A 23,771-nucleotide genomic window follows, 5' to 3' on the forward strand; every position below is an offset into this window, starting at 1 on the left:
TTGGCAATAGTATCAATAAGAAGGTATTGACTTTTTATTCAAGATGAGACTATTACGATGATTTTGTGCATGGGGGTGGGAGTTAGGTTTCAGGAAGATAAGGTGATCTCAAGCCAGGAAGCCCAAACATCTTTTTGATGGTGACAGTAGTTAGTACCATTAGCAAAGTGGCGTCTTTTTCCATTATCCCTGCTATCCAGTCCCCCTCGCTCTGCTGTCTCTCAGAGCCACGTTATAACCAGACCTCCACAAGGACCCATGCAACAACTACACATCAAGTCAATTAAAGATTGGCTGAACACAGCCGGGCATGGTGGCTCATGCCTGTAATCCCAGCACTTTGAGAGGCCAAGGCAGGCAGATCGCGAGGTCAAGAGATTGAGACCATCCTGGCCAACATGGTGAAACCCTGTCTCTACTAAAAATACAAAAATTAGCTGGGTGTGGTGGCACACACCTATAATCCCAGCTACTCAGGAGGCTGAGGCAGGAGAATCACTTGAACCCGGGAGGCGGAGGTTGCAGTGAGCCAAGATCATGCCACTGCACTCCAGCCTAGTGACAGAGCGAGACTCTGTCTCAAAAAATAAAAATAAAAATAAAAATAAAAAAGATTGGCTGAACACCTCCTACAGGCAAGAGACAGCTGCTTTAGTTATGGCTGAATTTTCACATCTGTAGCTAGTATTATGACCCAGGATTACATAGCTAATGGGCCCCTAAATTCAAGTTAAATAACAATGACTGACATCCTACTTTGAGCAAGAAAAGCAGGACAGATAGAGTAGGAACTATATATATAAAAACACTACTAGTGTAACAAGGATATAAATGAAATATTACAAAAGTCTCCAATACAGAGGTTAAGACTTGACAAAGTCTCTTTTCTACCTGGGGAAGATGACGATCGACAATGGCAAAGAAATACTCTTACTTTGTGTGGTCTATAATATCCATCAATACAGGTCTCACAGTTGATTCCCATGGTGTTCTGCAAGCAGTTTGTGCAAACCCCTCCTCCTCTGAACTGTCCAGCAGTATTCAAACTCTTCTTCTGCTTTGCAACACTTTCATCATAGTAACAGTCTTTGGCTTTATTGTGACAATTACATGCTAGGAGAATATTTTAACATCTCAGTTCATTGATGTAGCATGCCTTATACAAAGAAAACTCTCAACCTCCCTAAGTAAGTTCTATGACTTCAGATTAAATTAAAATCCTAGAATAAGTCATGTTAATAAGATATGGGCAATATTATGGAAGACAATTGGGAAGAGCTATTAATATCAAAATAATAAATGCACATACCCATTTGACCCAGGAAACCATCTCCTGGGATTACATTTTGCAGAAGTATTTACCCACCTGAGAAGGACCTATACAGGGTTAATCACTGCATAATTGTTTGTGTGGACAACAGACTAACAACCATCAAAATAACCATTGATAGGTGGTTGTTTAATAAATTATACTACATTTGTATAACGAAATTCTGTGCAACTGTTTTTAAAAACAGCATTTCTAATTGCTAATATGGAAAGAATTTCACGATACATTGTTAAATATAAAAAGTGATGTGGACCATGCGCCGTGGCTCACGCCTGTAATCCTAGCACTGTGGGAGGCCAAGGTGGGCGGATCACGAGGTCAGGAGATGGAGACCATCCTGGCTAACACAGTGAAACCCATCTCTACTAAAAAGCCAGAAATTTAGCCAGGTGTGGTGGCGGGTGTCTGTAGTCCCAGCTACTCAGGAGGCTGAAACAGGAGGATGGCATGAAGCATGAACCCAGGAGGCGGAGGTTGCAGTGAGCTGAGATCGCACCACTACACTCCAGCCTGGGCGACAGAGCAAGACTCTGTCTCAAAAAACAAACAAACAAACAAACAAACAAAAAACAAAAAAAGGCAATGTATACAACGGCATGCATAGTACATTGTCTTCTGTGTAAAGAACTGTATTGGCTGGAGGGATATGTTAATGTATACTTTATATGCATAGCAATTTTAGGAAGGGCATACTAGAAAATGATAAAAAATGCAAAGGAAAATAATAAAAAGTGCAAAATAAAAAGCAAGTGGAAGTCATGCTTTTTACTACGTACTTTTACATATTGTTAGCTGTAGGACTCTTGTGAATATATTGCCTATTTAAAACTTAAATCCAAATCAATACGGAATATACAACCTGGCAGATCCCATGGTAAAAAAACAAAAGCAAAAACTAAAATAAAATTAATACAGAATAATAAACTATATGGGAAGGGGGACTTGTAGATAAAACAGCAAACCCATAAAGATACATTTAGGCCACAATAGTAAAAATTTTAAGATACTTTGCAGCTTTGGCAACTACTTAAATTTCTAAGAAAACAAGTTACTTGCTAACTATAAAAGTTGTTAAGACACCATAAACTTAGACGTAGTAAGAGGAAAAGTGCACTGACAGTCAGATTCTAAGCATACTGACCTTCACATGTATTGCCAGAGGACACGGTTCCAGGCCTCCAGGGCCGCTGATGGTACCCAGGACAGCACCTGTTACAGCTCTCCCCGCAAGTATTATGCTCACATTGACACTGCAGTTTCTATACAATAAGGAAGCCAGAACTGGATCAGAAAATGTATCTGCTGATTTTTCTTAATTTCATGACAGAAAGAACCTATCTGTCAAAACCTATCTGTCACAACAGAACCTCTGTTGTGGCAAGACCTCACGACAAAGGATATATGAATATCATCAAAGCAAGCTGGCATTTAATTTTTAGATGCCAATATATACAAATAACCTGGTTACAAACAGAAGTAAAGAGGAAGAAAGCAAAACCAGAATACGACTTAGCTAATAAAAACTTTTTTTAAAAAGATGCATGGACATTAAGGGTTTAGAAGCTCCTGTTAATAATTTTCTTAGTGTTCATCTATATATTTTTCGGCATCGATAATAGAATAGTCCTATTCAAGAGGTAAAGAATTACAAAGATTAGAAGAAAATAAGAAGTAACTTCACATAAGTGTTTTAAAAGGGAAGATGTCAGGACCAGCCTGGCCAACATGGTGAAACCCCATCTCTACTAAAAATACAAAAAAATTAGCTGGGGATGGTGGCACGTGCCTATAATCCCAGCTACTCGGGAGGCTGAGGCAAGAGAATCCCTTGAACCCAGGAGGTGGAGGTTGAAGTGAGCCGAGACTGTGCCACTGCACTCCAGCGTGGACAACAAGAGCGAAACTCTGTCTCAAAATAAATAAATAAATAAAATTTTTAAAAAATAAAAGAAGATGTCATATTATTCATTTAATGTAATGCTAAAACAGATACACTTTTAAATCTTTTTCTAAATTTTTTTACTGAGAAAGAGTCTCGCTCTGTCACCCAGGATGGAGTGCAGCAGCATGATCTCAGCTCACTGCAACCTCCGCCTCCCGAGTTCAAGCGATTCTCCTGCCTCAACCTGTCGAGTAGCTGGGACTATAGGTGCACACCACCATGCCCCACTAATTTTTGTATTTTCAGTAAAGATGGGGTTTTTCCATGTTGGCCAGACCGGTCTCAAATTCCTAGCCTCAAGTGATCCACCTGCCTCTGCCTCCCAAAGTGCTGGGATTACAGGTGTGAGCCACCACGCCCCTTTTAAATCTTGATTTAGTACCAACAAAATGGAAGGGGAGAAAATAGGAACAGAAAACCCTTCTTTAAAAAAATGTAAACATAATTTATAATTGCACATGTTTTTTGTTTGACTTTCTTATAGACAGAAGGGCTTCAAAATTAATAAGGCCCCTGAACTGTACACTTTCAAATGGTTAATTTTATGTTAGGGATATTTTATCACATAAAAAAATCATTGTAAGAACTTAATTAGAAACATATCCTCCAAAGCAAAATGAAATTGTTTAAAAATGATACCAGTTAAACTTCTGAAAATCTGTTTTTTTGCAACATAATTTTATACCTTTCATGTTTGTTTTGAATAAAAAAGAGTAATGCAAATATTATAGGTACAATTTATTTTTTGAAGTTTTAGTGAAATGTAAAATACTAGAACTCACCTTTGTAGTTTCATCCCATGGACAGCTACTAGCATGACCATAGCAGATACACATGCCTCCAACAGAAATGTCCTTTATTGAATAATAATACTAAGGAAAAAGAAAGTCATGAACAAAAATTAAAACCTAGATTTCAGTGAAATGAAAATGTTGGCACACCAACAAATATCTCATGTGGTTTAAGAGTTTTTACTGGCAATCTAAAATATAATTACATGTACATTTAAAAATTATATTTCATGCACAAAGAATCCTGTGCTCAATTAAAATAAATTAGGCTCAAATTAGATCATCAGAACCCAAAGAAGTCTAGAAGAATTCCCCAACTTGGCTGCATCTTAAACCAAGTCAGTATTCTTTCAAAACTCATTACTGAAAATCCTAAAAACATTGGTAAATTGAATACAGCGCTCTCTAGAAAAGATCATGAACAACTAAGAGTTACCTTAGAATGCAAAGTTAGTCTGCCACACAAAAATCAAGAAACGTCAATCACATTAACAGAACAAAGTGCTTGCCTCTGAAGAAATGCACTCACCACTTCTCTATGTTTTTACATGTTAGTGTTAATAGACTTCCTTTTACATTTCCTTTTCCATTATTCATTGCTAGTGACTAAAAATGTGATTCACCTTTGTTTATTGATTTTGTATATTGCAACATTGCTAAATTCACTTTTTATTTCTGGTAGTTGCTTTGTAGATTTTCTACATACATAACCATGTCATCTACAAATAATAACAGTTTAGTCTTACTATGCGTGCCTTTTTTTTTTGATAAGGCGTCTCAGTGGTCTATCATCCAGACTGGAGTGCAGTGGCGTGATCTCGGCTCTGCAACCTCCACCTCCTGGGTTCAAGCTATTCTCCTGCCTCAGCCTCCTGAGTAGCTGGGATTACAGGCATGTGCCACCACACCCGGCTAATTTTTGTATTTTTAGTAGAGACCGGGTTTCACCATGTTAGCCAGGATGGTCCTGATCTCCCGACCTCGTGATCCACCCGCCTAGGCCTCCCAAAGTGCTGGAATTACAGGCATGAGCCACTGGGCCCGGCCTTCTTTTTTCATTATTGAACATTATTGAGCATTATTGAACAAGACCTTTTCAAATAATAAAACTCTGCCAAGGCGAATTAAAGAAGATTTAGATAAGTGAAAAGTTACAGCAGGTCCACAGATTGGATGACTCAACATTGTTAAAATGTCTTCCAAAATTCTTCCCAAATTGGTCTAAAGAATCAGTGGAATCCCAACGAAAATCTTAGCAGGCTTTATTTTTTTTTTTTACGGAAATTGACAAACTGATTCTAAAATTTATAAGGAAATACAAGAAACCTGACCTCTCAAGACCTACTATAAAGCTACAGTAACCAAGAAAGCTTGTTATTGGCACAAGAATAGACCAATAGATCTATAGAACAGTAGAGAGTCCAGAAATAAACCCACAATAATAAGGTTGAATAGTTTTCAACAAGGACCCCAAAACAAGCAAAATATTCTCAACAAACGGTGCTAGAACAATTATATATACATATAGGAAAAAAACAAAAAACAAAAAAACTCCGACTCCTTCCTCACATCAAATACAAAAATTAATATGAAATGAATTATAGATGTAAAAGCTAAAACTATAAAGCTACTAAAAGAAAGCATACCATGATATCTTGGTAAATTTGGGATAAGCTAATATTTTTTGAGGTCATAGAAAGCATTAATCATAAAAGAAAAAATGGTCAATTGGGATTCATCACAAAACCTCTGCTCATCAAAAGTCACAGGAAACTGAATAAGCAAACACCAAGTAGAACGGATATGTTTGCAATATATACATATCTGATGAAGGATTCATACAAAAAATATATAAAATTATGTTATAAGTCAGTAACAAGGAGGCTTATTTTTTGTCCAATTTAAAAATGAACAAAAAAATCTGATTGTATACTAGTAAGCACATTGTCAACATTAGTCATCAGAGAAACACAAATTAACATCACAAAATGCCAATACATGCACACAGGAACAGCCGGCATAAAAATGACTGATAGCACTAAATATCTAAGAGTGTGTAGTGCAGCCAGAACTCTCACTCACTGCTGGTCAGACTACAAAATGGATACAATTACTTTTATTTTTATTTTTTAAATAGAGTTGAGGTCTCCCTCTATTGCCCAGGCTGGTCCCAAACTCCTAGGTTCCAGTGACCCTCCCATTTCAGCCTCCCAAAGTGTTGGGATTACACATGTGAGCCACAACACCCAGCTGGATACAAATACTTTTTATATAAGTTTAGCATTTTCTTAAAAAGGTAAACATCCACCTATCCTATAACTTAGTAATCCCACTCCTGGGTTATTGAAGGGATATGAGGATTTTTGTGACACCAGTCTTATACACTTAACTATATACTTAAAATCTGTATGCTTTCCTGAATGCAAATTATTTCTCAAACTTTAAAATTTGCTATGAAAGAAAATCCTCAGTTGCCGAAGATCAGATGTGGAACCAGACTACAATGTGATGAATAAAGACCATGACATTCACCACATTATGGCACTACGGGGACAGGGTGGGTGAGGGACCTGAGGACACGATTTTGGCCCATCACCTAAAGGTAGCATCTGTAACAACATAGCAATCTTACATGAAATAAGGATATAGCCACTGGCAAGAAAAATGGCCAACACGTGGGGGAAAGAACAACCAAAAAGGAAAGAAGAAAAATAATAGTTCCCTTAAATAAAATTAATCTTTCATAGTGGCAGGACTGCCGTCCCATACTCACGCGTCTGGTAACAATAGGATCCAGGTCTTTAGGTTCCCGGTGGCTAAGGGTCATGAGATCTGCATTGAGCGTTCTAATGCGCTGTAAGCGAAGGCGAATATATCGCGCAGAAGTGAATTCCAACAACTTGGGTGAAAGATCGTCAGCGCTTGGTCTGCCATTGATGAGTGATGTATGAATCTGAAGATGAAGGCATCAAAATAGATGAATGTCAATTTTTTTTTTTTTGAGATGGAGTCTCGCTGTATGGTCCAGGCTGGAGTGCAGTGGCGCGATCTTGGCTCACTGTAACCTCCACTTCCCAGGTTCAAGCAATTCTCCTGCCTCAGCCTCCTGAGTAGCTGGGACTATAGGGGTGCACCACGATGTAGAGCTAATTTTTGTATTTTTAGTAGAGACGGTGTTTCACGATGTTCACCAGGTTGGTCTTGAGCTCCTGACCTCAGGTGATCCACCTGCCTCAGCCTCCCAAAATGCTGGGATTATAGAGGTGAGCCACTGCACCTGGCCACAAATGTCAATTTTAAGCATGCAAAAACATAGCCCTGATTGTCCAATGTCAGGATAGAATCTTTAAGAGATACTATCTAAAATCAAAACAAAACAACTAGCTTCTTGTAAAAGTATGTCTAACATTTGTTAATTACTTGTGAATTACCATGATCTCAGTGTCTTCAGTTTATTGAAGTTATCTATTTCAGTGTCTCAGATATACTATATACTTAAAATCTGTATGCTTTCCTGAATGTAAATTACGTCTCAAACTTTAAAATTTGATATAAAAGAAAACCCTCACTTGCCGAAGATCAGATGTGGAACCAGACTACAATGTGAAGAACAAAGACTATAGCATTCATCACATTATGGCATTATTGCTGCAGATCTTTTAAGAGGACTGTTTCTCTCCATGTGGTTAGAATATTTCAGCATCTGTCCCGGGGCTACACCTTCTCTGAAGCAAATTTTAGATGTTATGAATAGGCTTCGAGAAGAACAAAGAAAAAGTGCCACAAAGCCTGAATGATACAGGCTGCCTTAATTAATCTCTGCCCTTGAAACAACACACAGCTCACTGCAGAGTTCCCGCCGTGAAGAGCACTGGAGAGTTTTTGTAGTTTCATCTCTTCGAGCCAGGTGCTACTAAAGAATGGGCTGTTTCTCATTACACCCTGACTTTAAGGAAGTGTATACAATCTGGGCACGCTGGGAACTAAGCTGCAAGACTTCAAGAGTCTCCAGCGCTCACCACCTACCGAGGAGAACATTGAGAAAACTGAGAACTACAACTCTGGGGGACATTTTAGCTCTCTAATATTTCAACAAACGTTCTTGCCAGGGTGCTGTGGGGAAGATGCTCTGAAGGAGGATCCAAGGGCATCATTAAATCAGAGCAGAGTGAAGACTGAGAGCCTCCTTGAAGAGAGGAAGTCAACAAGGTAAACTACATTGTTTGTGAAATTACTCATAACAGACTTGACTCATGGCCACTTTAAATAGAGCTAGATAGCTATGTTAAAGAGTTTTGTATTGACAGAGATCAATTTTGCGTCTTTAATGTTGGCCATGACAACGGCTGTCTTAACATCTGAGACAGGGAGACTCTGATGAGGAAACAGATCTTGCCGCAGCGGGCACCATACCCACCTCTCCATGCTCAAGTGGCACCAATCTGGAATAATAGGAGGTGCAGATCACTTCATCATCAGCCCTGTAGGTGGGCGGCCCTCGTCTTGGAGTTACATTGTAACGAGACAAACACTCTGAGTCGCTGACTGCATAATACTGCCAGGGGCTGAACGTGGTGCCGTCTAGAGAACGCTCCAAAATCCAGTTTCCAGGTCGAGGGGCATTGGCAGCTTTAATGATGACATATGCAACTTGAAAGATCTGAAACAAAGACACTGAAAAGTCTCAGTCCAGAATCGATATAAGCCAGGCACAGAATGAGAGCTACTGCATGATCTCACTTAAAGGTAGAGTCTAAGATAGTTGAACTTAGAATCAGACAGTAGAGTGGTGGCTGCCAGGAGCTGTGGGAGAGGGGAATAGGGAGATGGTGGTCAATGCATACAAAGTTTCAGTTATGCAAGATGAATAAGTTCTGGAGATATAATGGATGATAACAATACTGTACAGTATACTAGAAATTTATGTAGTAAAAGGGTAGATCTTATGTATGCTCATCATATACACAAATATATTAGTTATCTGGATTGTGATGGATGATTCTTTCATAGTGTATACGTATGTCAAATCAAGTTGTATACCTTAAATATATACAATAATTTTTTAAAAAAATAGAATCAGTAGCAGCTGTTTAAAAACAAAAGTGCATCTTGAGAGAACTGGTATACATTGGTTGCCAAAATTGAAGCTCTGGAGTATAACTGCTCATACATGTTAATCAGAAACGTGTCTTGTGAGTAATCTCTTAGTAGCATTTGTTTTCAGAATAAACTCAAAAAGTACAAATAAATTTGTATTATTATTATTATTAACAATATTGGTATGAACATAAGAGCTTGTTCTTGTTTCCAGTGTATGTTATTTGGATCTTGAAAGATACTTGTGTTATGTTACATTAACAGTAGTGTTAAAAGTATTTTTATAGTGATTTGGAGATAACACAACTAAATATGAGAAAAAAGTCAGCCCACTACACATCTCCAGAATGGCTAAAATCCAAAACACTGACAACACCAAACGCTAGGGAGGATGTGGAGCAACAGGAATTCTCATTCATTTCCGGTGGGAATGTAAAATGGTACATCCTCTTTGGAAGATAGTTTGGCAGTTTCTTACAAAACTAAACATGCTTGCCATACTCAGTAGTAAAAATGCTCACCATACTCAGCAGTCATGCTCCTGGGTGTCTACCCAAATGAACTGAAAACTTAGGTCCTCACAAAAACCTGCACCACCATTGCCAAAACTTGGAAGCAACCAAGATGTGCTCTAACAGGTAAATAGAAACACATGCTATGGTGCATCCAGACCATGGAATATTAAGATAAAAAGAATGAATTCTCAAGCCACAAAAAGACATGAAGAAACCTTGAATGCATATTACTGGCTGGGTGCAGTGGCTCATGCCTGTAATCCCAGCACTTTGGGAGGCCAAGACTGGTGGATCTCCTGAGCTCAGGAGTTTCAGACCACCCAGAGCAACATGATAAAACCCCATCTCTACTAAAATACAAAAAAATTAGGTGGGTGTGGTGGCACGTGCCTGTAGTCCCTGCTACTCAGGAGGCTGAGTCATGAGAATCACTTGAACCCCAGAGGCAGAGGTTATGGGAAGCCAAGATTGCGCCACTGCACCCAGCTTGGGCTACAGTGTGAGACTCTGTCTCAAAAAAAAAAAGAAAGAAAGAAAGGCTAGGTGCCATGGCTCACGCCTGTAATCCCAGCACTTGGGGAGGCTGTAAAAAAAAAAAGAAAGAAAAAAGGCTAGGCGCCGTGGCTCACGCCTGTAATCCCAGCACTTGGGGAGGCTGTAAAAAAAAAAAGAAAGAAAAAAGGCTAGGCGCCGTGGCTCACGCCTGTAATCCCAGCACTTGGAGAGGCCGTAAAAAAAAAAAGAAAGAAAAAAGGCTAGGCGCCGTGGCTCACGCCAGTAATCCCAGCACTTGGGAAGGCCGTGGCAGGCAGATCAGCTGAGGTCAGGAGTTCGAGACCAGCCTGACCAACACGGTGAAACCACATCTCTACTAAATACAAAAAAATTAGCCAGCCATGGAGGCGCATGCATGTAATCCCAGCTACTTTTGAGGCTGAGGCAGGAGAACCGCTTGAACCTGGGAAGCAGAGGTTGCAGTGGGTTGAGATTGAACCATTGCACTCCAGCCTGAGCAACAAGAGAGAAACTCTGTTTCAGAAAATAAATAAATAGGCTGGGCGTGGAGGCTCAAACCTGTAATCCTAGCACTTTGGGAGGCCTAGGCAGATAGATCACGAGGTCAGGAGATCGAGACCATACTGGCTAACACGGTGAAACCCCGTCTCTACTAAAAATACAAAAAAATTATCTGGGCATGGTGGTGCATGCTTGCAGTCCAGCTACTCGGGAGGCTGAGGCAGGAGAATCGCTTGAACCCGGGAGGCGGAGGTTGCAGTGAGCTGAGATTGTGCCACTGCACTCCAGCCTGGGTGACAGAGCAAGATTCCATCCCAAAATAAATAAATAAATAAATAAATAAATAAATAAATAAATGCATATTACTAAGTGAAAGAAGCCAATCTGAAAAGGCTCCATACTGTATGATTCCAACTGTATGACACTGTGACAAACGCAAAACGATGAAGACGGCAAAAAGATCAGTGGCTACCTGCGTCTCAGGGGGAGGGAAGGAGATGAATAGGTGGAGCACAGGAGATGTTTAGGGCAGTGAAACCACCCTGTATGATACTTTAACGGTGGAAACATGTCATTACACATTTGTCTAAACACACAGAACGTACAACACCAAGAGGGAACCCTCATGTAAACTATGCACTCAACAATAATAATGCATCAATATTGTCTCATCAGTGATAACAAATGTACCATTCGAATGAAAGATGGTAATAGTGGGAGAAACTGGAGGGGAGGGAGAGAGTGAGGAGTATGCAACTTTGTACTTTCTGCTCATTTTTCTATAAATGTAAAACCGTTCCAAAAATGTCTATTAATGGAAAAAAATTAAAAGTCAGAGTAATGAGGAAACAAACTGGGGAAAAAAATGAATGTAGATGACTATTATCAGCAGGAGGAGACTAGGCAGACAAATCCTGGATTTGGAAGGGACCCTGGTAGACATCTAGCCCAAAATCTAGCACTGAGAAGGAATTATCTCTCCAAAAACCCCAGGCCTTCTCCAAGTACTTCCAGTGACAGGAAATTCATTAGCTCCTAAGACAGTCCCTTTGTTTTAAGACAACTCCCTCATTAGAGGATTTTTTTTTTTTTTTTTTTTTGAGACAAGGTCTGACTCTGCTGCCCAGGCTGCTGGAGTGCAGTGGCACGATATCAGCTCACTGCAGTCCCAACCTCCTGGGCTCAAGTGATCCTCCCACCTCAGCCTCCAGAGTGGCATGCATCACCACACCTGGCTAATTTTTGTATGTTTTTGTGGGACAGGGTCTTGCTACATTGCCCAGGATGGTCTCAAACACCTGGGCTCAAGTGGTCCACCCACCTCGACCTCCCAAAGTGCTAGGATTATAGCCTTGAGCCACTGTGCCTGGCCAGACAATCTTATTTTACATTGATTCAAGCTCCCCCATAATATTCTACAGGCTGGAGCTGCAGAAAAGATCTTGGATTCCACTTTCATGTAACTGTCCTTCAAGTATCTGAACACAGCTATCATATATCACCTCCAGAATCTCTCATTTTTATCCTTAATATTCTGGTTTCCTGAAAACATTCATCATTTAACAAGACATCCTCGCCTTGTCATAAGGCTCTGGACATAACCTTATTTTAAAATGCGGCTCCCAGAAATTGAATAGAGAACTCTAAATGTTTTCTGAACTGTGAAGAACGTAGTGAAAATATCACACCCCTGTTTTAGTTATTCAGCCTTAGCAAGCACTCACTTTTCTGAGAGTAAACTTAGATTACTAACTCAGGTCGCGGTAGCAAGCAACAATAACCAAAACATGCCTTCCTCCATGTGAACCTCTACTGACTCCAGACTTCCTTTAACCCAGATGGATACAGGTGATTTTTTAAAAAACCAAACTCTAGTACTTTTAATTTGTAAAATAGATACGCAATACATGTGTGTAAATGTACCTCTAAACGTGCGTGTGTACAGTTGACCCTTAAACATGTAGTTTAAACTACATAGGTCCACTTATAAATGAACTTTTTTGTGTGCTTCTGCCACCCCTGAGACAGCAAAACCAACCCCTCTTCCTCCTCCTCCTCATCCTACTCAATGTGAAGATGACAGGGATGAGGACCTTGATGGATCCACGTCCACTTAATAATAGTAAATATAATATTGTCTCTTCTTTACAATTTTAATAACAATTTCTTTTCTCTAGCTTACCTTATTGTAAGAATATACCATAAACATATAACACACAAATACATACATAATACATAATACAATACATACAACACATAAAATATGTGTTAACTGTTTATGTTGTCAGCAAGGCTTCAAGTCAATAGTAGGCTATTAGTAGTTAAGTATTTTAGGGAAGTCAAATGTTATTCATGGATTTTTTGACTGCATTGGGAGTTGGCACCCCCAACCCTCAAGTTATTCAAGGGTCAGCTGTGTGTGTGTGTGTGTGTGTAAATATATATATATATATGTATATATAAAAATTTAGGCCAGGTGCGGTGGCTCATGCCTGTAATCCCAGCATTTTGGGACGCTGAGGTGGGCAGATCAATCGAGGTCAGGAGTTCGAGACCAGCCTGGCCAACATGGTGAAACCCCATCTCTACTAAAAAAATACAAATATTAGCTGGGTGTAGTGGCACATGCCTGTAATCCCAGCTACTTGGGAGGCCAAGGCCAGAGAATTGCCTGAACCTGGGAGGAGCCAAGATCGCACCACTGCACTCCCAGCCCGGGTGACAGAGCGAGACTCCATCTCAAAAAAAAAAAAAAAAAAAAAAAAAAAATTTACCCATGTACACACACATACACCTATATGTGTATGTCTTCGGAAGGAAGTTGTTAATTTACTGAGTCTTATTGCCTGAGTTTTCTTGGGTTTTATTTCTTTGCTTTTCTTTTCCCTGATTCTGGAATTCCATAGAATCAATAGGGACTAATAATTCTATCTCATTATAGTAATTCTTTCCACCTGCCAGAAACGTTCTCCAGTGGACTTCAGTGTGCGAGTGATTTCAGGGAGTTGGATGTTTTGGCTATCTCTGCGCTTGTGCTGCTTTCCTTTCGAAGACAACTGCCGTTTCTAAAGCACATTAGAAGTGAAATAAGGGCGGGGTGCAGTGGCTCGCGCCTGTAATCCCAGCACTTTGGGAGGCCGAGGTGGGCGGATCATGAGGTCAGGAGATCGAGACCATCCTAACTAACATGGTGAAACCCCGTCTCTACTAAAAATACAAAAAATTAGCTGGGCGTGGTGGTGGGCGCCTGTACTCCCAGCTACTTGGGAGGCTGAGGCAGGAGAATGGCTTGAACCCGGGAGGCGGAGCTTGCAGTTGAGTGGAAGCTTGCAGTGAGTGGAAGCTTGCGCCACTGCGCTCCAGCCTGGGTGACAGAGTAAGACTCTGTCTCAAAAAAAAAAAAAAAGTGAAATAATGTGTTCAGGGGCTTTGACAAGGAGGACAAGGGAGAACATTCTCATAGCTACTCAACACTGTCCAATGTTTTTGTAAATGTTTGCATCATAAAGGTTGAACTCTGTGAATATGTGGGTTGTGATCATTCATCACTGCTGCACATGTGAAACGACTTCACACAGCAGAGGCGCCACATAAGCCAGGATGATCAGGCAGCCCATTTGGGAGGGAGAGAAGGCAAGGTCATTTACAAAGACATCTGAAACAGAATTACTTTCTGTCTTCCAGTTTCACATTTGAAAATGGAAAGAACAAGTTTACCACGTGCATGTTAAGAGCTTTACACATGTATCATCACATTTAATCCCAAACAACCCCGTTATTGTTTTTGTGCCCATTTTACACATTTGGAAACTGAAGAAAAGAGAGGTCAAGGAACAAACTACTGAGTTGCAGGTCCCCAAAGAAACCAGGTGGTGTCAACTCCAGAGCCCTTCAGCCACCCTGCGTACTGCCTGCCCCCAAATCTTCACACACACATAGGGTCACTGAACTTTCGTTTTTGTAATGCCAAGAAACAAACAAACAAAAAGATTCCTACATTCACCTGGAGACCAGATTCATGTGTTAAGTACCGTGGCAGCTCTTCCAGATATTCTGCTGAGTCGGGGAAGAGGATGGAGAGTGTGCAAGAAACAACAATTAATGACTTCTAATGCCACGAAGCACTTTCTGCGGCTAGTGCCAATGCCACATGCTTCATTAGAATTATTAATGCTTTGAATTTTTTTTTTTTTTTTTGAGACAGTGTCTCGCCCTGTCGCCCAGACTGGAGTACAGTGGTGTGATCTCGGCTCACTGCAACCTCCGACTCCTGGGTTCAAGTGGTTCTCCTGCCTCAGCCTCCGGAGTAGCTGGGATTACAGGTGCACGCCACCACGTCCACCTAATTTTTGTATTTTTAGTAGAGATGGGGTTTTACCATGTTGGCCAGGCTGGTCTCAAACTCCTGACCTCAAATGATCGATGCCTCTCAAAGTGCTGGGATTAAAGACATGAGGTACCATGCCTCAACAACTCTTTGAATTCTTACAACTACATTCTTCTTACGAAGTAAGTACTGTCATTTCCCCCCATTACAGATGAGGAAATTGGGGCACAGAAAGGTTAGGTAATCTTCCCAGTATCTTACAGGTGCTGAACTGTATACAGCAGGGCTTGAACCCAGGCAGTTTGTATTCTTAAGCACTATGCCGCGCTACTTCTAGATATTGCAAAGAAAAGGAAGGCCAGGCGCAGTGGCTCAAGCCTGTAATCCCAGCACTTTGGGAGGCCGAGATGGGCGGATCACGACGTCAGGAGATCGAGACCATCCTGGCTAACACGGTGAAACCCCATCTCTACTAAAAATACAAAAAATTAGCCGGGCAAGGTGGCGGGCGCCTATAGTCCCAGCTACATGGGAGGCTGAGGCAGGAGAATGGCGTGAACCCGGGAGGCAGAGCTTGCAGTGAGCTGAGATCCGGCCACTGCACTCCAGCCTGGGCGACAGAGCGAGACTCTGTCTCAAAAAAAAAAAAAAAAAAAAAAAAGAAAAGGAAAGAAATCCCAGGCTGAGACAACTGGTAAGTCCTAATCCAGTTTTTCCACCCTTTTACTTCCACCACTGTCATTCCTTTCTTTCCTTCCTTCTTTCCTTCCTTTCTTCCTTTTCCTTCCTTCCTTCCTTTCTTCCTTCCTTCCTTCCTTCTTCCTTCCTTCTCTCTTTCTCTTTCTCTCTTTCTCTCTCTCTCTCTCTGTTTCTTTTTCTTTTTTTTTGATATAAGATCTTACTCTATCACCCAGGCTGGAGTACAGTAGCATGGTCACAGCTCACTACAGCCTTGACCTCCTGGGCTCAAGAGATTCTGCCACCTCAGCCTGCTAAATCACTGGAACCACAGACAAGCCACATGATGCCTGGCTGATTTTTTAAAATTTTCTTCGTAGTCATGGGATCTCACTACGTTGCCCAGGCTGGTCTTGAACTCTTGGGCTAAAGTGATCCACCCACCTTGGCCTCCCAAAGTGCCGTGATTACAGATGTGAACCACCGACCCAGCCCATAATTATTTCAATACCATGTGCCAGTATTTTATCAACCTTTTGCCAGCTTTTATTCTGAGAGCTTAGTTGTATGTTAGAAAATGATACCAAACAGAAAAACAATCACAGTGAAAAACTTCAGGATGAACTTTCAAGGGAGGAGTTAGTTAACTTTTATCTTGATCAAAGCCTTCCTTAGGATGTTGGCCATTGTTCCCACAATCTCTCAATAGCCCTCAAGGTCCCCAAACTGGAGACCAGGACACAAACTAGGGGTCCTGAGAGTGGTGAGTCTGATAAAGAGGAAGAGGTGCTATGAAGACTCTAAATACAATTTGTCTTCATTTTGCCCCATTTTGGGCTGAACTATTTCCCCCAAAATGCATACATTGAAGTTCTAACTTCCAGTAGCTGAGAACATGGCTGTATCTGGTGACAGGGTCTTCAAAGAGGTGATTAAGTTAAATGAGGTCATTGCAGTGGGCCCTATGTCAATATTTTTGGTGTCATAGGAAAAGCAGATTAGGACACGGACAGTACAGAGGGAAGACCCTGTGAGGACTCAGGGAGGATAAGCCACTATGAGCCAGAAGAAACCGACTCTGCTGACACCTTTACCTTACACTTCAGCCTCCAGAACTGTGAGGACGTCAGTGTCTCTTGCTTGAGCTGCCCAGTCGGTGCTACTTGTTACAGCAGTCCAAGCTGATTAATACAGGCCCAATTCACCAATCCTGTGTTGACAAATTGGTCTTACACATAATGTAGGAAAACTGAAGGATTTTCTGTTAGTATATAGAACTTTTTTTTTCTTTTTGAGACAAAATTTCTCTCTTGTCGCCCAGGCTGGAGTGCAGTGGCGCAATCTCTGCTCACTGCAACCTCTGCCTCCTGGGTTCAAGCGATTCTCCTGCCTCAGCCTCCCGAGTAGCTGGGATTACAGGTGCACACCACCATGCCCAGCTAATGTTTGTATTTTTAGTAGAGACGGGGTTTCATCATGTTGGCCAGGATGGTCTCGAACTCCTGACCCCAGGTGATCCACCCGCCTCGGCCTCCTAAAGTGCTAGGATTACAGGCGTGAGCCACTGTGCCTGGCTGGTATATAGAATATTAAACCCTTGTCCCAATAAAATCCACAATATTTCTTTTGCCCTTTTTTTGCATGGTTGACTAAACTGCCTTTTCTCTGGATTTAAGGTTGGCTGAACACAAACTGATGATGCAGGGGTTCTCACTAGACTCACAGTCAATGTAGTCTTGCTAAACCTGCAGCTGATACAGCCACTTTTAAATCCACTTTCATCACGATTTTCCACCAAGTAGCCTTTGTTAATGATCACTGGAATGCACATAAACAGTGTCACATAAATAAAGTAGGCACACATCAAACGCCACTTTCTAAAAAGGAATCCAGACAGGAATGTTCATGTGGGCCTCAATCTTAACTTAAATATATAAAATCCATCTCAGGCACAGATGTCTAAAAAATACAGATAACTGAATTTTCCAGCATCAGAGGTCAACTTCCCATGTGCAGAGAGAAGGGAAACCTCTCCTCTCCACGAAGTGCAGCTGTTCTCCGCAGGCTCTCAGGAAATCTACAGGGCTCAACACCAGGCACGACTCCCCTCCGAAAATTCTCCATGGAAGAACCTACCTGCCTCCATGGGGGTAACTGGACAGTGAATGAAGGCATCTTTTCTCTCTTGCATGAAGGAAATGAACTTTTCCCAGACAAAAGAGATTTAGATGAACAGCTAAGTGCGTTTGATAAATAATATTGCTCAATTATCCCTGTGAAAGTGGCGATTTTGGGCTAAGCTTTATGTCTCATGAAATTATTAGAGAATGAAATGTAAAATGACCATTTGAATTAATACTTACTACTCAGGAATAAAGAAGCAGTTATTTAATAGGAAGCTAATTACTAACGCAGATATGGCTCACTTCCAGTTTTATAGTGTGTCAATCACCAAAGCACTTCAGTCAATCGATCAGCACGTGAAGTGGCAACAAAAACTAGGAAAAACAGAGATGCTAGGGAGCTGAGAGGGAAGGAAGGATGCCTGGATACACATTTTAAATACAGTTCTCAGAGCAATTACTTGAAATGTCATTTATATTATATTTCAGTTAGCAGTTTTAACTGTTATCTCCTCATTTTAGGAGTAGTATACTCAATTAACAGACCAAAAAAACCCAGCTTCATAAATGAGAAGAACATTTTAGAATAAAACATGATTTGTTTCTCTTTAAATTTGGTGCTGCCATTAGATGTGCAAAATAAACATGTCCCAAAATTAAAACAAAACAAAACATGTCCTTGTCCAGTAACTTTTCTCTTTTTTCCCCATTTTCTTTTGGCTTTTTGTTTTGATTAGGGGAGGAGGGACAGGCTGCCAATAGTGATAAATTTAGATCAAGCAGATTTCTTTCCTTAAAATTCTTAAAATTCATGTCTCAGACAGGACAATCTAGGAATGCTCCCTTCAGAACTATGCTGAGATACTTAAAGTGGACGTTGAAGAAAAGTCAAAGTAAGAAAGACGATTGCTGACAAATAGAGGGCACAGAGATACCAGCCCATTTAAAACGTAAATAGTAACCCATGATAGTAATCTGGAGATAGGAAAGGAATACTTCAAATACCCATCAGAAGCAGTTTTGTCTTCTATCAGTTAGAAAAGCGATTTCAGAAGGAGCCCACCCGCAAGCTGACCCATGGTCCAGGTGCCACCGTTTCCATTTGAGGGTGACTAATAGAATTGTTGTTTTAAAAAGCATGCAGGCTGGGGGTGGCGGCTCACGCCTGTAATCCCAGCACTTTGGGAGGCCAAGGTGGGCAGACTGCAGACTGCTTGAGCCCAGGAATTGAGACCAGCCTGGGCAACACGGCAAAACCTCATCTCTGCAAAAACTACAAAAAAAAAAAAAAAAAAATCATCCAGGCATGGTGGCGCATGCCTATAGTCCCAGTCATGGAAAGGCTGAAGTGGGAGGATCACTTGAGCCTGGGGAGTCAAGGCTGCGGTGAGCCGTGATGGTGCCGCTGCACTCCAGCCTGGGTGACAGAGTGAGACCCTGTCCCTCATCCCCCGCAAAAGGTGCTGAACCGCTTTATCTAAGAAACAGAACAGACAAGTAAGAGGTTGGTTTCCATTCCTAGTCCCGATGTATTTCTCCCTATAATTGTTCCCATTGCTCAAGCTGACCAAGTGTTCTTGGCGATTTTGCTAAATTTGTGGAAAATTAGCTGGAACTACCTCAAAACCACAGCCAGACATGTCACCAAATGCTCTTGGTGGGGATCTTCATTTATTTTCCCCACCTTGTAAGATCCACATGACAGCCAAGTGCCCCTAGAATGATATAAACCCACTTGTGAAATGCAGTTATAGGCCATTTTCAGACCTGAGAAATCCAAAAAGCACCTTTTCTATTCCCCAACTCCTAACCATTCCCTTGGCCGGAACTATTGAGTTTTCACCTAGGAGTATCTTCGCCTTTGAAATCACACTAGGCTTTTCTCCAAAATGCAGTTCCCCATTTGTTCATGTTGGGACGGTGGTGGCAATGAATGGCATCCCTGCCTTCCTCTTCTGGCTGTGGAAGTAGGCTCAGAAATCTGTCATGAAGATTGGAAAAAGCAGTTTGCAATATTCCAGAAAAAAGCAAACCGGAGGATGTGGTGTAGATGGGCGCAGCAGAGGCCTGCTCAACACACTCCCTCCTGTGTCACAGCCTGAGCGGGTGCTTGTGGATCCACCCTGGAAGTTCTGTCCTGTGGGCCAGAACCTGTGCATCGGAGAACAGCCTGCACAGGAAAAGAAGAGCGCACACATGCCCTGGGGGAGAGAGTCAGCTGTCCCCGAGTGAGGACAATGACTGCTCCTCCCTTGAGGACAGGTGGGGGAGGGGTGAACAAAGGAACACTCCACAGGGACACAGGAGACTGGGGACAAGGGACACCCACTAACAATTTTTCACTGCAGCTTCGTCCAGTCATCATTAACTGAGCATCTGCTTTGTCACAGGGACTACGCCAGGTGCCACAAATATGGCAGCGGATGGAAGGTCAATGTGACCCAATGCCCTGGTGGGAAAGCCAGAGGCTGACCAAGTCACCAGGGAGAAGGACGGAGGCTACGAGAGTGTCTGGGTGTTGGGGGAAGGCCCATTAAGTCTGGAGAAGGCAGATAGTCAGGGAAGGCTTCCCTGAAGGTATCTCTGAAGCCAGATGGGAGATGTCCAGGTAACTGGAGCGAAGGTGAAGAAGGACAGAGTGGAACCCTGAGGGCAGAGCACAGAGGAAGGAGTGCAGAGACGGCAGGAGAGAGCCAGCGGGGGCCTGGTCAGGGCCATGGGCCAGCACGCAGATCTTTGTGCACCGTGGTAAAACCCTTAGACCATCCAGGACCTGAAACCAAGGAGCTACGGGGTCACCAGGGCTGAAGGTCACAGAATTGGATGTTGGTGCCTGGAAATCATGAGAGATGGTGGTGCTGACTGTAAACACCAAGAGACCAGAGCAGAGAGAAAAGAATGGGTCTTACGGGGTTTTCTAAAAGGTCGAAACGTGAGTGAGAAGGAAAACACAAAGAGGCCAAGCAGGGCCTTCCAGCTCTGATCAGATCCCTCTCTCCACTGTAGGAAGAGTGCAGAGTTCTCTCCCACGTGGCCCCAAAGCCCACACCTCCCCCCTCTTGCCTCCGTCCCAGAGAATTTCTGGCTAAAAACTCAACTTCTTTTCACCTCTTCTCCTAGTCCTCACATTGACCTGGTTTTGCCCCAGTTGATGGAGCGATGGTGAAGAGCTTACAGCTTGCATCCCTTCTTCTCATGCCTTATTATGAGAAAACACACAGGTATCACACCCAATGACAGTAAAAGGGGCCCTTAATCATTAAGCCTCGAAAATCCAACAGGTGATACTGCCCAGAAAAGCTGTGCAAATCCGTACTTAACGAACTCCATTAAACATTAACCTATTAGTTATACATTTACAACACCCAGAAACAATAATTATGTGTTCTTTCCTTCGGGCACTAAATCCAGCCGAATCGTTGATAGTTTCAGCACCAGAGAGATGAGAAAGTATTATTTTGTGTGTGTGTAAAATTTCACTTTTGATATGGATCTTTGGTCTATATTCTACTTGAAGATTCTCCTTTTTCTTTAGACACATCTAACTTCATTGAGTATCTAACTGACAAATCATCATATTTAAAGCTTATTTTTAAAAGAGAATATCCAAATATGTAGGATACATAATATATAGGAAGGCTTTTGTTTATTTTTTTAAAACATGCAGTGAGAATGTAAAATGGTGCGGGTACTACGGAAAACAGTACAGTGGCTCCTCAAAAAATTAAGCATAGAATTACAATATGATGCAGAAATTCCTCTTCCAGGTATACATCCAGAAGAATGGAAAGCAGGGACTCAAACGCACATACACACCAATGTTCACAGCAGCATTATTCACAATAGCTAAAAGGCGGAAGCAGCCCAAGTGTCCATCAATGGATGGATGGCTGAACAGAGTGTGGTCTATGCATACAATGGAATATTACTCAGTCTTAAAAAGAAAGGACATTGTAATACATGCTACAACATAGATAAACCTTGAGGACATTATGTATGCTGAAATAAGCCAGACAAAAGGACAAACAGAGTACGATTCCACTTATGTAAGCGTGATTACCCAGAGTAATCAAATTCATAGACAAAAGGTGAATGGAGGCTACCCAGGGCTGGGGGAAGAGAGGAACATGGAGTTGGTGTTTAAGGGGTAAATAGTTTCCATTTGGGAAGATGAAAAAGTTCTGGGGATGGATGGTGGTGATGGTTGCACAATATACTTAATGTCACCGAACTGTACACTTAAAAATGGTTAAAATGGCTCCCACGGCAGCCTCGAGTGCCCCGTCCCATCTGGCTCCCCCTGCTGATGTCTAGTGTTTTTTTCTCTCTCCTGTCCTTGTGTTGAAGGCAAGAAACAAGGTGTCAAGCCCCCATTCCCTCCCTACTCTGACAGCACGATTGGATGGTGTGTATTGTAAATTTTTTTTTGTTTATTTTGTTCTGAAATTAAAGTATGCAAAATAAAGAATATGCCATTTTTATACAAAAAAAGGTTACAATGGTAAATTTTATGTTATGCATATTTTACAACACTACCCCCTCCAAAAAAAAGAGATGAAAAGTGAATGGTATGAAGATTCAACCTTGTGAAAGACTGAGCTGTCTAAGTTGCAAATGAGTAGGAATGTAGTATTTCTAGGCAGGGGCCAACTCCATAGAAACCAATTAAGTCAGCGGAGGTCAAGCAAACAGCTCCGAGGGGATGTTTGAAATCTTATCTTTCTCATGACCTGATTTCGGTCACATTCTTTCTGAGCTCTGGCAAGGCATGATGATACTTCACAAAATACAAAATCAGAGCCCCAAACTCAGGGCTTTACCACTGTTTACACAATGCTTTCTCCTTGGTGGCATTTCCTGAACAGCACAGTGACCTCAGGCAGCCCCGTTTCTTGCCTGGCTCAGTCTATAAGACTGATACAAGACTGGATAAAGTTGTAAATGATCCTAAATATTGTTCATCCCAATGGAGACCTACTACGTGGTTATTTAACTGGCATTTTTTGGTGCTTCTGTCATATGGAGAACACAGATAAATATCTTCTGATTACATACCATTAAATAGTAGGTAAAGTAAAAATTCTTAAATTATATTGACAATTCTCATGATAGTCTTGTAAATACTATGGAGGAAAAGGTCTTAGAAACTGTTGAAACTGCACTGGATCAGTCACTTGCTCTTAAAAGGGTGATAAAGAATAGCCAAGGCCAGGTGCGGTGGCTTACGCCTGTAATCCCAGCACCTTGGAGGGCCAAGGCGGGTGGATCACAAGGTCAGGAGATCAAGACCATCCTGGCTAACAGGGTGAAACCTCGTCTCTACTAAAAATACAAAAAAATTAGCCAGGTATGGTTAATTGGTGGCACACGCCTGTAGGCCCAGCTAAAAAAGGCCCTTGAGTCCCACCAGACCAGAAGGCCCTTGAGACCTGGAGCCTGCCTTAAACACGCAAAGAAAGTGACCTGCTCATCACTGCTAATAACCGACGTAGTGAAGGAACCGACCATGTGTTGTGCACTTTCTCTGCACTAAGGGCTTAACGTGGATCTGATCATTGTCTTGTTCATCGACGAATCCTGAGATCCCAGTATGCACAAGGCAGAGATTCCGTGATTTCTTAAATATATTCAGTGTTCTCAGATATGATGCAATGGAGCAAAAGGTCACCCCTGGTTGTAAGAATCACAGGGGATTTTTTAAAATAACTTTTTTCTTACATTTTTCTACAGTTTAAAAAGTTTCTGCTATTATATGTTACCAGTACATCAAAATAAAGGAAGTTCTGTGTAGAGAAAAGGTCCACTGAAGACATTAAAAACACAAGAGATATTTTGAGATCTAGCTGAGGTTTTTATAAGCCATTTTAAAAAAAAATGTTGTTACAGCTCTGTTTTTAAAGATGGAAATGCTACAAGCTGAGTAGAAGCTAAGTCAATACATAAAAAGAAAA

General features: G+C 41.6%; 1 protein-coding gene across 2 annotated transcripts in view; it reads right to left on the reverse strand.

Moving 5' to 3' along the window:
• The window catches only part of LAMA1 (laminin subunit alpha 1), a 164,827-nt gene that overhangs the window by 95,570 nt on the left and 45,486 nt on the right, over window positions 1–23,771 (reverse strand). For both annotated transcript variants that reach the window (XM_001118617.5, XM_077974776.1), the window contains exons 4-8: window positions 8,481–8,723; window positions 6,837–7,016; window positions 4,055–4,144; window positions 2,472–2,589; window positions 935–1,113 (exon numbers count right to left, since the gene is read on the reverse strand). In XM_001118617.5, coding sequence (XP_001118617.5) covers window positions 935–1,113; window positions 2,472–2,589; window positions 4,055–4,144; window positions 6,837–7,016; window positions 8,481–8,723 — 810 coding nt within the window. The remainder of the gene's footprint in view (window positions 1–934; window positions 1,114–2,471; window positions 2,590–4,054; window positions 4,145–6,836; window positions 7,017–8,480; window positions 8,724–23,771) is intronic.

This window comes from Macaca mulatta, chromosome 18 (genome assembly GCF_049350105.2).
Source record: "Macaca mulatta isolate MMU2019108-1 chromosome 18, T2T-MMU8v2.0, whole genome shotgun sequence".
In the NCBI taxonomy this organism is placed as follows: domain Eukaryota; kingdom Metazoa; phylum Chordata; class Mammalia; order Primates; family Cercopithecidae; genus Macaca; species Macaca mulatta.